General features: G+C 37.3%; 1 protein-coding gene across 1 annotated transcript in view; it reads right to left on the reverse strand.

Annotated features, from left to right (window-relative positions):
- Window positions 1-13,808, reverse strand: part of NAALADL2 (N-acetylated alpha-linked acidic dipeptidase like 2) — a 416,355-nt gene that overhangs the window by 133,941 nt on the left and 268,606 nt on the right. The window contains exon 6 of the mRNA XM_050712534.1: window positions 9,650-9,800. Within this exon, the coding sequence (XP_050568491.1) occupies window positions 9,650-9,800 (151 nt within the window). The remainder of the gene's footprint in view (window positions 1-9,649; window positions 9,801-13,808) is intronic.

Here is a 13,808-nt window from a genome sequence, read left to right on the forward strand (position 1 = left end):
GCTCTTAAGCTTTACCTCACCCTTATTCTGTATTTACTGCTATGAAAATACAACAGATTTTACACAATGCAAAAATTACTACTGTCCAAGTTTTAAATGCTAAAGGCTTAACAACATGTGGTTCAGTTCTATCAGAGTATGTGAAATATTGAAAGTCCCTCGCAGTCCTGCATTAAACTACGGTTGGCAGAAATCGCACAGTGGACAAGTTGAAAGACTGCTGATTCTGGAAATCAGGAAAAGAACCTAAGCACTTTAAAACATGAGTAGGCCAGCTGTTCTAAAATTAGTCTCCTCGTTACAAGCATTATACCAAATAGGAATAGATTGTCACCACGTGTCAGCTTTAGCTGACATCTGCTGTAAGAAAAAATTACCTCCCAAGTAGATAGCACAGGCATTTGTTCATTACATATTTTGTAAAGGGTGGTCCCTATAGCACGCCATTATGAATAAATATGCAAATCATTTATATTAATATTCTAAAACATCTGTGAGTTCAACAAGGTTTCAAATAACCCAAGAGGCTTCACTCTTTTTTCACTAACTCAATAGACCCACCTGTCAGCTCTGTAAAATTAATATGTAGCAAGTAGAGGAAGTATGCAAGTATGTGCACACATTTTGTGCACATACTTGTCCTAATTGGAATTGAAACAGTTATGAAAGTTTCAAAGGTTTATTCAAATCATTCTTGTAGCTTCGTTTTGCACATGAAAAACGTGTCAGATAACAAAAGCATCTGGCAACAAACTGACTATTCCTCGTTCTGGCACTACCCATCACACAGCAAATACTCTCTGGCACCACTGCATACAGGACTACTCCAAAAGCACTGAAGAAAGAAGTTCTGTAAGCTATGACTGTCTCTTTCACTGACATGTCCCTGATGAGCTCCTTGTGTAACACATTTGTCACAGACTTCCTCCCACATTTATGAAATTTTCTTGTACCGCACAGCTTGCATCTGGCCATCTCTACCCCCAAACATTTCTTTCAGTGCTGCTCCTTGCCCAAAACCAAGCTCCATGCTTTCACAAAACAATCATCAGAGAATTTTGAATTGTTTTGGTAGGGGAGAGAACAGTTTTGCATCAAAACAGATGCTGTCTCTTACATAAAAGTCTTGCAACATTCTAACAGCAACAATATATGAAGTAGAGGGGAAGCTCCTATTATCCATGGGACATCACCGGACGCGATGCCCCATTTGACTGCTCCAAATGCATTTTGTAAAGCTGCCATAGAAAGTACCATTCTACCATTATCTACCACTATTCTTCTGTATCCAGCTGCAGAGACAAGGAAGATATTTAGCTTGTGATATTTAGAAGCCTAGCTGAGGGAGAAAACCACTTAAGAGAGCACTAGGTAGAGTAGATGTAAATTCACCCATCAGGGTAGGTCCTGATGGGCTGGGACCGCCAAGTGACGAAGGATTCATGTCGTTGTGAGGCAATGCAAAGGGGTTCATGAGGACTTGAAGAAGGCAAGTATCACTTCTGTCTTCAACAAGGAGGATCTTGGATTAGCTTTACGTTAATCCCTGGGAAGGCAATGGAGCAAATAATCATATAAACCGTTTCCAAACATATGAAGGACAAGAAGGTGATTGGGAGTGGTATGAATGGAGTTGCAAAGGGGAGATCACGTCTGACCAACCTGATAGCCGTCTACAATAAGGCCAACAAGTTTGAAAAAACACAAAACTTGGAGGAGTAGCAGCTGATGGACCAGATGACCGTGCTGCCATTCAGAGGGACCTCGATAACATGGAGAAATGAGTGGCCAGAAACTCATAAAGTTCAACAAACAGAAATGTGAAGACCTGCACGGAGGAGGAATAAGCCCGTGCAGCAGTACGTGCTGGGGGCTGACCGGCTGGAAAGCAGCTTGGCAAAGGAACCTCTTCTCAGTCCCCCTGGGTAGACCATTTTTCTCCCTCTCAGTGCAAGTCTGAAAAATCTGTGAAAAAGTGCAAGCAAAATGTTTCTGAAAATTGGCCAAAACCAAGCTGTGATGAGTTACTTTTGTCTTTTACCACTCTGCAGAACAATGCTATACAATATGGATAGTGCACATTTATGAAATGAAGAAGAATTTTCCACATCTCCATTTCACAATGATTAGTTTTTCTTCAGGGGAGTTACTACCTGTCTCAAAGTAGGAAGAGGTACTATTATCTTTTTAATGCAGATGCTGAATATGGTTAGCAGTGGGCTGGAACCGAGATCATGTTGAATTAAAGATGGTTTGGTTTATTCTGGCTTGCAGTATTCAAACTCCACTAACAATATTTCAATTATAAAACTAATTGCATCTTCAATTGCTTAAACAACCAGCCAGCTGACTTTATGGCGCTCTTGATACTATGCAGGTGCACTTGCAGGTGTTACCATTGCAATATGTAAGAGCTACTTTGTAATATCTCAACTTGTGCACAGGAGTGCTAGGAGGATAAAATACCATTATGTTACATACAAACATTAATATATGGCAAAGTTAACTAACCTTTATTAGCAAATGTAACTCCTTTATCTGTACATATATATCTACTATCTATGGTACCTTCCTAGAAGGGCTACTAAACTGCTTTATGGCCACTCTAGTTCTGACATTTTTCCCTTTAGCTTCTACATGGTCAAAATTATTTCTTGAATCTGATTACAGACTGCATTTTATTTTGAAACAGTTGTATTTCTGGCAATTACAGCAGCATTTATAAATAGTATCACCTACCACAAATGCCTGCCATATACTCTGAGGCATTATCTTCAAAATACGTGAGTAAAACATAGTCATCCCCAAATCCCATACTTTTATTTCCTTTGTACATATACATTAGGAAAAAGGTATAAGTAACAATGAATTGGACCCATTATATTCAAAATGTTCTTGTTGAAACAAAAATAAATTGATTTGGGTAAATTCAAAAATAAAATAAAATAATAATATTGGACCTAACAGAATACAATGCAGAAATTATTTTTCAGGTTAATGAGTAAAATAAATAATTAAAAACATAGCAAAAAGCACTGATCTACATTCAACCAAAACTGAAATGTCAGCATTTTTAGCATTGAAGAAAATCACACATACACTTTGGTTCATTCTGCAACACTTGCATCTCACACAAAATAAAAATGCTATCACTGAAACCTTTTCTCTCTTCAATACTTCATCAACTTTTAAACTTACTAGAAGGTAAAAGTTTTTTTTTTTTTTTTAACTTTCAAAAGGGAAAAGAATGGCTTTTAAAATCCCCCTTTCTGCATACAAAACTAAATAATAAATTCAGCTTGAATTCACAAATACATTCTGCCTCCCAAAATTTCTTTTAAGCAAATTTAACTCTTCATGGAAAAATTACCAGCCAGTAATCTAACCTTCCTGATATTGAGAGAAACATTTTTAAATATTGACAAGTATCATTTTTCAGAATATATAACACATCATCTGAAACGTGACAATAGTGATAATGAGACTCAACTATTAGTAAAAGGGAAAAATAGGCCTAGGACACTGAGGTAGATTTACTATTGCCAGGCTTAAGTTTCATACATAGACATCTTGGAGAAAGAAAGAATGAGCTGAAGCGCATGTCAGATTTCTGTAACTTTTCTCTTTCCAGTTCCCACGCTGCAGAACCGAAGTTCTGGAGCCTGCAGAAAGAAGGCCCTTTCTGGACCCCAAAACACCAGCAACACCACTGCTGCTTGCTTGCCGTGGGGAGGTGTCATCCTGAACTTGAGATGTGTTTCAGTTGCAGTGCACAAGTATATGTTTATAGGCTACAGTTAAGAAGAAAAAAAAAAAGTGTATTGTTTTGCTCTCTCTGTGCTTCTGTTTTTTTTTGTTTTTGCTATAAATACAGAATTCACGTGCAAATACTGATAAAATTTCCTGCCCATCTGCTAGACACTGCTGGATGAAAGAATGCCTAACCTAAATTCAACCAGGTCCTGACAGCAAACTACCCCCACCCAAAACACAACGAAGCCACTGGAAAAGGCTGTGAAAGAGCATTAGGGGAAAGCAGAGTAATGCACAGAGAGGGGAGTTAAGTAGCAAATGAGTGGCTACAGAACAAGTGGTCCATAAAATTGGCCTCTAGCTGACATTCAGTTCTGAGCTAAGCTGGTTCTTAAAATATACCATTATATAGTGCTACACGAGCAAATGCACAACTATTCATCCCTCCACCTTTGCAAACAAAAGTAATTCCTTTCCTTATCCATACACACAAATTTAGTAAAATATTTCCTCAATACCCTGTCGTGGATATCATCTCCTTAACACCACTCCCACGTACAACTGGAAGCTGCATATGGGAGTGCAAGGGAGCCCTCTCAACACACACACACACTATTCCCCCCTAGATGATGCAAAAACAGGCCCCATCCCAGATTCCCAACCCATGGAAAGAGAACCGATTTCAACTAGATTCTGCAGACACGTGCTTTTGTCGTAGCAGATTCCAATCCACCAGGGTAGACTTACTGCTATACAGCGCTGTTGGCTGTTTCACAAGCTTATACTAAAAGTAATAGCTTGCTTGCACAAAATTATGTTGAGCTGAAATATGATGTGCTAGCTGTCAGTCAAGATATGAAAGGATTATTTTTAATCATGATTGCACAAGAGATTTAAATATGCTAATCTCCTTTTTGAGTTGTGGAGCTTCAAAAATTTAATCTGGACACCATTTAAAATGCTATTTTTTTGGACGAGTGACAAAGTGGCTTTGCTTGAAAACATTCTGTAGGGAGTCAAGGCTGTTCAGTAGTTTGAAACTGTCTGAAATGTCAGAAATACTGTGGAGTCTTCTCCAATTTAAGTTTTAAAAAAAGCCCCGCAATCCTGATGATAGTCTGGATGGAAAACTAGATTTATGTATTCTGATAGAAGAGGTGTCAGAGCCTTTAGGCTGTATGTTTTCCTCTTAACTAATTCTGCATTAAAGAAACTGTTGAGTTGTTTGTTTGTTTGTTTTTAAGCAATTTGGTGCTTACCACTTGCACATTCCACTACTTAAATTCACTTTAAAAAAAATTGTTTGAAATTGAGATGAGTTATTGTCATATGGCTCAGCATTTGCAAGAGTCTGAAGATGCAAATATTACCAGCAAGCTACTGCAGCCATTGGCAGTCATTTCTCCCTGTCCCTACCAATACTTTAATCAATAAAATCACTGCATTTTCAATTATTTTTTTCCTCCTCCAAGCTAAAATTACAGGCAGCTTCAGTAGAAGATAAAATGATATCTGGGTATACAATACACAGCTCCACACATTCAAACCTGGGAGCCTAAAACATCTTGATGGCCAACTAATTTTCTCAGTTTTTAAGTACACGGAGCCCAAATTGAAAGCTAGGGAGAGAAAACAACAACAAAAACAAACCCCAACAAGATTCAGACCATGTAATTAGGTACTTAAATACAAATTTAGTTGTTTTATTCTGTCCTTCCAAATCTCAAGAGGCAGGTTGTGGATTCGAGTACCTTTTGAATACTTAGTTTTGGAGATATGGAAAATCTGCTGAAATTGTTACTTACTATGGTCACTATTCAAGACTCAGCATTTCCTAAGGATTTACCTCAATATTGCACCACCACGGATTTTTTTTTTTCATGCAGAAAATAACACAGTGTATCCGATAGAGCAGTGGAGTTGGTAATGATAAAGCATAGGGGGGTGATGACAACCAGCAAAAATATGTCACAAAATGAAATGATCAAGAATATACATCAACACACAAACACAGATCCCTTAATTTAAATATGGGGCTGCAAATTTTACTTTCTCCCCAGCTGCTTCTCCCCAGCTTCAGTCTGGCCTAGAACAAACCCAGAATCCTTAATTCCCTGAATACAGACTGCCATTTTGTACTGTTAGCTTCACACGTCATTCATCCGACATCACTAGCAGAAAGTAAATACACATTTTGGAGAAAAGAAAAAAAAGATTTCCAAGGCCATTTCCATTTCTACATTACAGAAGTAAAGTTTAATAATAAAGGTTAGTGTGAGAACTACTCAGACTCTCTTTAGGCACAAGATCCATCAAGGCCCAACAGCGTTCAGAAGTATGGGACCAAAACTCCACTGATTCCTTGTCCCCTCCTCTGAAGTCAAACCCTTTTGGCAAAGTTTGACTAATGCTGGTGTCAGTTTCCCTGCCTGAACGTGAGGTTCACTATTCACAATTTTAGCAGTAATGTTTTTTTTAACCCAATCCCTGTATTATTGCTCATACAACTAGCTGCTCATGGTGACCTGAAGCGTGGACTACTACTAAACGACAATTTTTAAAAATACCACTTTGCCTTTCTGTTACAACCTCTGCTTAGCAATTCTCTAAAAACAACATCACACTTGGAACACCAGTTGATACCAGAAGATTATATTTCAGAGATGTTAGATTTCAACATTTTTAAGGTCACAGCATTTTCTATCATGCTGTTTGAATTTTACCTGAAATAATTTCTATTCCACAATGGCACAGATACAGTTCCTATTCTGAGGTACCTTATCTCAGGGACAGGGCTCAAAGCTCATTGCAATGACACTTTTCTGTTTACATACAATCTATGCATATTTTTGTTTACCAAGCTATTTTCTGAGTGGAAACTTGTTTGATTTAAAATGGCTCTGAAATACCGAAAGGAAGAAACCTAATGCATCTCTGCCATACAAAGGTAGGTGAAAGCAAGGGCAACATTCAGGAAGCCAAAATGGGGAAAAAAAAAAAAAAAAAGTAAGTGGGGGAACTCACACAAGCTTTACACTGTTCTAAACTTTGTTTTCAGGATACTTTTTGCCACGTGAGTCTCCTACCACCCCTCTCAAGCTTCTTAGTCACATATCCTTAATTCCTTGAGTCTCAACTACTTGATCAGTTTCATTTCAAAAGCAGCAAAATAGAAAAAAGATTTCTAGCAAGGGCAGATCCAAATCTTGAGAAATCAGAATCAGGAAAAGAAAATGATGCTAACAAATGCTCATGGGATTGTTTTAGGTTTGATATGACATAGGATGGGGAGAGTCTTAAGAGCACAAAAATCAAATTATCAAATAAGGCTGCAAAATCTTTTACATAAGTACGTTTAACTTTCCTTTTCACATCAGTACTGTTTTCTGTTTATTAAACAGAGATCAAAAATCATTCCACTCATAGATAGTATGAATGCAAACCCACCCTCAAGCTATTTCTGTACCTTCTAAAATAATTCATATCGAGAAGCACAGCATTTTATCTTCATGAAACAGAAGATTTGAGCTAAATCATGAAAGCTCTAAAGTCCTTTCTGAATTATAACATAAACCCATTTAAAAATGTTCTCAACTTTGAGAAGAGATCTCTAAGCTTTATCATTTCCCAAAGTTGTTTTTTTTTTTTTTTTTTTCCCCCTAGGAAAATGTCTGAAGTACTCCAATATTCTGAAGCCACAGAGAATTTTTTTTTCAGACTAAAAGAATTTGAGAATCAGAAGGCAGCACCATGGAAATGCACCATGTCTCACGCATTTTATTCACCTAATACAAACTGTTTATTTACTATCATTATTTAGAAAACCGATGATTATCACAAAGATTATCTCAACCACTACCTTGGGATTGCTTATATCACTAGACACTTCCTAGTAAAAGGGAGAATGGTGTTAGAGCAGTCCCCAAGATTGTAATAGTAACAGTTATTTTGGCAATGTGTGAAGTGCAGATGGTACCAAAGATGTGCCAATAACTTAAGCAGGAGCTTCCAATAAAATCTCTTGTAGTGCATGTTACAGTCTGTGAATCAAAGTGATACGGGTAACCCTGAGTATCTGGCACTTTTACATTACATGTTGTCTGTTTAACTACCTTATATGCAATCACATCCCTCAGGCAAAAGACTGTGCTCCACGCTTCCTTGTATTTGTCCCAGGCATAAGTTACCTCTAACCAAATTTATTCAGTGTCCCCAGAGAACAAAACCACCATCAGAAACACAGAAATTACTTCTATCTGATCTACCTTCCAGTGACCGAACGGTATAAAAAAAAAAAGTTTCCCCAAGTGTTCCTTTGAGCTTTTTCCAGCACATCATTGCATTCAACGACCAAAACATAAGTGATTTTAGGAACATGATAGCCTATTCCTGCTTATGAATGGTGATCAGAGATTTAAAATCACAGATAAGCCATGCTAACGATTCTAGTGAAAACCATTAATGCACTTATAAAGATATCACCATTTTCCATATAATCAAGCCTCTTTTTCTCAAACTACAGACTGGAATTCATGCAGTCAATGAGATCATTTACCGACAACAAACCAATGCATAATGTTTAGACACAAGTGGCATCTTCATGTTGGTGTATATGTTTTAATTAGCTTTTACTTTTCATGTAGGGTAAATAAAACATTAAGGAGTCAGCCAGACAGATAAACAGCAAACTGTTTTTCAAATAGCTCCATGAAATGAGCAAGAATAAAGCTTGAAGAGTGTTATATTTACCTCTGTAGCTCCCAGGGCACTTTTAAGAACACTGGGTCAGGTACACTGAGACACTGAGAAAACGTGCAATTTCTTTCCCACTGAGCTGTCAAGGCATTCATGCTGTGAATAGCTAACACCCTTCTTTGACAACCAGGCAAATATTTCTATTTTCTGCCATTCTAGTCATGAAGTATTTCAGCATTGCCTCAGTTGATTTAGTGCCAATTCAAGTCAGACTTTAGATGTCTGAGCTAGTAACTGGACCAAATATTCTTGATGAAGCCTTGTCACAAACTCAGACCGCCACTTAATACATTTCCAAATAGTTAGATAATAAAAAAGGCTGTAAAGCTGAAAAGGTAGCAGACAGGCAGAACACACATCCACTAAACTGCTAGAACAGACATTAAAGCAGAGCATACAAGTCAAATAGGTGGCCTCTTTATCGTTAGTATTACTTAAAAAAAAAAATCAAAACCAAACAAAAACCTCCACCCTTAAACAGTTAAAAAACAACTGTATTAATTCTTAAAAACCAGTTTATTTTCCATAATTTAAAAGTACATTTATTTAGAGGAAAATAATTAACAGAACTGATAACTGAGTCTCTCCAGGCAGAAGTGAGACAAGAACATAACTTCTCAAGGTGGTAATGGCACAAATATATTATAAACATCGCTCTTAAATCTTTTCAAATATACATTTCATTTTATATTGCTCTTGCACCTATTGACCAGAAGTTTCCATTACCAATACCATGAAAGAGTAAGACAAAATGAAGGGAAGAATACTTCTTCCAGTGTTCTTTCAGAACAGGTCCAACGGAACCTGCTCAGAAACCACCAGTATTACCATTAGTAACTCACAGCTCTTTTTTTCATAGGGGTAAGAATAAGCAGGCAGGAATAATGGTATACTGTGTGGAAACACAAATACATATAGTGACAAAATAAATTACTTAGAGAACAGACTTTGCGCCAAGAGTTTGGAGTAAAGGACTTCTGAGATTGGATTCTACCATTTGAGCTGTGCTGCATTACACAGCGCTCCCTTACTCTGGGTTTCCAGTTCTGGCAGGATTTGATCTAGTGTTTTAGCTCCCATGCTTATGATCTGTGCAGAATTAAAATGTCCATTGACTGAATATGCCTTATACAGTACTTACCAATACTGGCATAGCCAGGTGTTGAGGGATCTCCTCCACTGTTCAAGGAAACCATAAAAGCTTTATCAGCAAGATCTGTAGTCTTTGGTAAATCACACGGATCAACGTAAAGAAGAACACCACCAAATCCTGCGTCTTCCAACAAAGAAAGCTGAGGGAATAAAACAACATTAGTGGCTTTTTGGAAAAAATGTCAGAACACATTATTGTTTTAATTACTGTTGAGATAGGGGCTTTATCATGCATCAGGCTCTCGCTCTAGACGCTCTAGACAAAGAGATTCAGTCCAGTTCCAAACTGCTTATGATATAAATAAATCAGATACCCCTTGCAAAAAATCAAAACCCAACAAGACTGAATCATGGTCATCTTTCCCAGGTCATGCCAAAAGATAATTTCAAAGCCTAACAACACAAATAACTCCTACTTATAAATGACATGTAGCATGTTGAGGAAACACGGCACTAACAATTGCATTTGAGATTTGCAACTGATTTGCATCTTTACCTCTTTTATTGTGATACTGTCAGACAAGGTTGGTGTACTAGAGATTACATTCAGGTGAGGTATTGGCCAGGACTAGGTTAGCTACACAAAGAGATATGAGTGGAGACATCTTTCTCCCTAATCCTTGGACATTTGCTTAGGCTTACAATCCTGACATACTTTCATGTGATATAAATATAATCTTGAAAATGTCTCAGTGTTCAAACTAATCTCTTTAACGCATCTTGAATAGCTCTTCCAAATTTTCCATACTACTAGAAGTATGACATTCCTGGTTAGTTTACTTCAAGGACACTGATATCAGTCTTGCACAGGATTTCTGGACACAGTATCTCTCCAATAAAAAGAGAAAACACAAGGAATTTACAGGCCATTAAAAAAAATGAAATAGTCTAGCTTACCCAAACCTTGGAGTCTGCCTCCTGTCAGACAGAGCTTTTATTCTGTTTTATTAGAACATCGCAGCTTGAGTTGGTAATGGTAATTAGCCTTTCTGAAAATCTATAGATCTGGTGCGCCAAATCAGGCAAACTTTGCCAAAGTCAAGGACAAAAGCATCCAAGCACCAAAGCTCGCAGCAGCCTATAGATCAATTTTGACTGAAAACAACTCAGGCTTTCCCTTTCATAGGGAACTGTAAAATAAAAGGATTTTATTCTGAATCAGATGAAATTGAATTGTAATGTGGCAAATATCCCCATGATACAAAAGGAATGTTCTCTGTAATGCTCTGCATATTTGGAATTGACTGAAGACTACAACAATGGCACAGAACTATAATTCCTTAGACAGAGGTAATGCTGGCTCTTAAGGATTATCTTACTATTCACTACGCTCTACTGATGACTTTCTCAACGGCTACCATGAAGCCTGAGGAATGACTGCAAGTGTGTTTCCGAACTACACAGCTCAGATTCTGTAGGAACCTGAACTCGTTACTATACCTCCATTTCCCAATTCAATTGCCTTCTCCTTCTTTTAGGCTGATCTTTTTTTTTTTTCCTGAATGTGTGTATATATATATATATATATTCAATTTATCTCCTAGCTATAGATTTTAAGGAATGTTTATGCACAGCTATTTTTGGCTTTACAAGTATGCAAATTACATGAATATATAGCATTTGGTTTAAGCCTTAAAAGCATTTCATGTTGAGTTCTGCTTTTCTTGAAAGTTGAGACAAAAAATGCATAAAAGTAGCAGCCTGCTTTTTGTCATCTCTAAGGAAACATATCTAATACTGCAATTAGCCAAGACTTCCACACTATAAGCCTGAATTCAGATAAACACACGCGAGTGAACTGGTGAATCTTGTGTAATCCTATGTATTTTATTTAAATAAACAATGCCTAGATGAAAAGGGATAGTCACTTTGAGAGAACCCTGTTGAGATGAATGCAAGCGTGCAAAGAGAGAATGCAATTAGCAGAGATTTTTTTAAAGGTTAAAAATGTATTAAAGGCTTTACGATTTTCCAAAATGGTAGGTCAGTTTATCGTATCACGCTGTTCCCATGTCATGTTCAGATATTCAGCAAGAATTTGATAGCACAGTAAAAAGGGTAGGGACACAAGAGGAGGAAGATGCATTGTAGCTAAATGATACAACGGTCAGGACTGAAAATATCAATTGCCTTTTCCTTTCAAGTATCCATACCCAGCATCCTTTTATTCATCTCTAGTCTTACTTAATAGCACAGAAAATAGGAAAAAAAAACCTTATGCAGTCACTTAAAGATATATATTTTTTAAACTTTGTAGTTAATAGAAATCACTATTGAATTCCTGTTTCACTCAGAGAAGGCAACTACAGTTATTCACAAAATGCAGCAACCAATGTTGCCATGGCTACAATCTCTAGTGAGAAATTGTGTTGTACATGTGAGATTATAAAACAGCTTTCAGATTTCAGCTATAATTGCTGCTTTTTAACTTTCCAACAGTGATACCACAGCTATGCCAACAAGAAACACTTACTGTTCTTTCCATTTTCATCTTAAATAAGTCAACACCGTAAAAACTGAAGATGCTGCATTTTTTACATTGCTAAAGATTGTAGATGAAATCTTTCAGGTAAACTGTTATACAACTACTCAAAGCAAAGGATTATTTTAGATTGTAGAAAGAACTAACAGCAGAATTTGCCCCTGACAGTGTTGGTTGTATGCCTCCTCCCTCTCCCAAAGCTACAAACATCTCAGAATAAAATGGAAACATCAGAACGCTTGAAGATAAATCAGATGCTGGTGCCCATGGATAACCCCTTTGTTGTCCATGGCTGCTTAAATCCTCCTTTTTATACAAGGCTTGAGAGTCACGTTAAAAAAGTAACGATTTCAATTCAGTGTATTAAAATGCCCCATAAACGTTCTGGACTCAGTTTAATCTAGTATGAAACACTTGCTGCTTTATCAAAGGCTCTGCCATGTTACTGGGGATGGATCAGCCTTGTAAACTATACACCTGGTAAGGCATCCTTAAATCACTTTTTAAAGACGATGTGTTTGAGGCAGTGAAAAGACATTCATTTTAAGTAGTGGCTAGTGATTTTGGAAGTCTTTATTTTACTCAAGATGGTTAATGATGATTATGAATACATCAGGAAAAAAAAAGATGATGATGCAGGTAACTGGATTATACTACCCAACCAACTATGTGTGAAAATAGCTCCTCATTACTAGCAATTCTTCCCATTATAATGGTGCCAAAATCAGGCCAAACTATGTGAGAACCTTGCTGTACAACTGTCAGTTGACAGCTCTCCACCTCTGTGAAACGTTTTCTGCAATCAGTCATGGTGTTATATGTGCAGACATTTACAGTATCAGCAGTATCAGTGGTTTGTCTTCGTCTGTTTTTTGGTGAAAGTTCTCTTTCCCACCTTTATTCCTCCCCTAAAAAGTTGCAATGGATGTGCTTTATAGGGTATAACATCAGCCCCATTACTCATAAATATTTCCCTATGTCTTTAGTCTGCTTTCTATGCTTGTCCATTTATGAGTCTTGAAAGACAGTAATGACTGAACAACTCATTAGTTGGCACAGAAGACTTGTTTCACATGACGAGCTATCTCAGCATATTCCCGCAAATTCACAGAAAATGGGATACTGAGTAGAGGAGAGGCAGACCCTGCTAATGCACCACGCTAAGAAGGCATTAATAAAAGTTGGAGCTCACTCCTTAATGGAACAGGGAAAGCTGTATGAAATCACAAGAGTGACTGATGGAAAAGACTACAGAAACTTAGACCACAAAGTAGACACCACAAAATCCAACCTTGACAAACAAAGCTGTGAAAATCCTGTTCATCGACCCATGGAACACCCTGGTCTTTCTTCAAAGGACGCGTTATGTAAGATAATGCAGCTGAGTACTGGCCATACTGCCTTACGATGCCATATAACAACTGACTTTGGCATCACAGACAATTCTACCCTTATTCAAAGGATGCAGCACTACCACTATATCTGGAAAAGCTAATTTAAAATACAGCATCTTTCAAGTGCACTTCGCAGTTTGTATATACACTGATTAGAGTTTTTCAGCATGTGATAAAGCAAACTGGTGCTGGAAAAACATGGAACAGATCTCTTTATTTTACTATAGGTTCCCTTTTGACACATTTTACTTCTCCTCAACTCTATGTTCAAG

This window comes from Cygnus atratus, chromosome 9, assembly GCF_013377495.2.
Source record: "Cygnus atratus isolate AKBS03 ecotype Queensland, Australia chromosome 9, CAtr_DNAZoo_HiC_assembly, whole genome shotgun sequence".
NCBI lineage: Eukaryota > Metazoa > Chordata > Aves > Anseriformes > Anatidae > Cygnus > Cygnus atratus.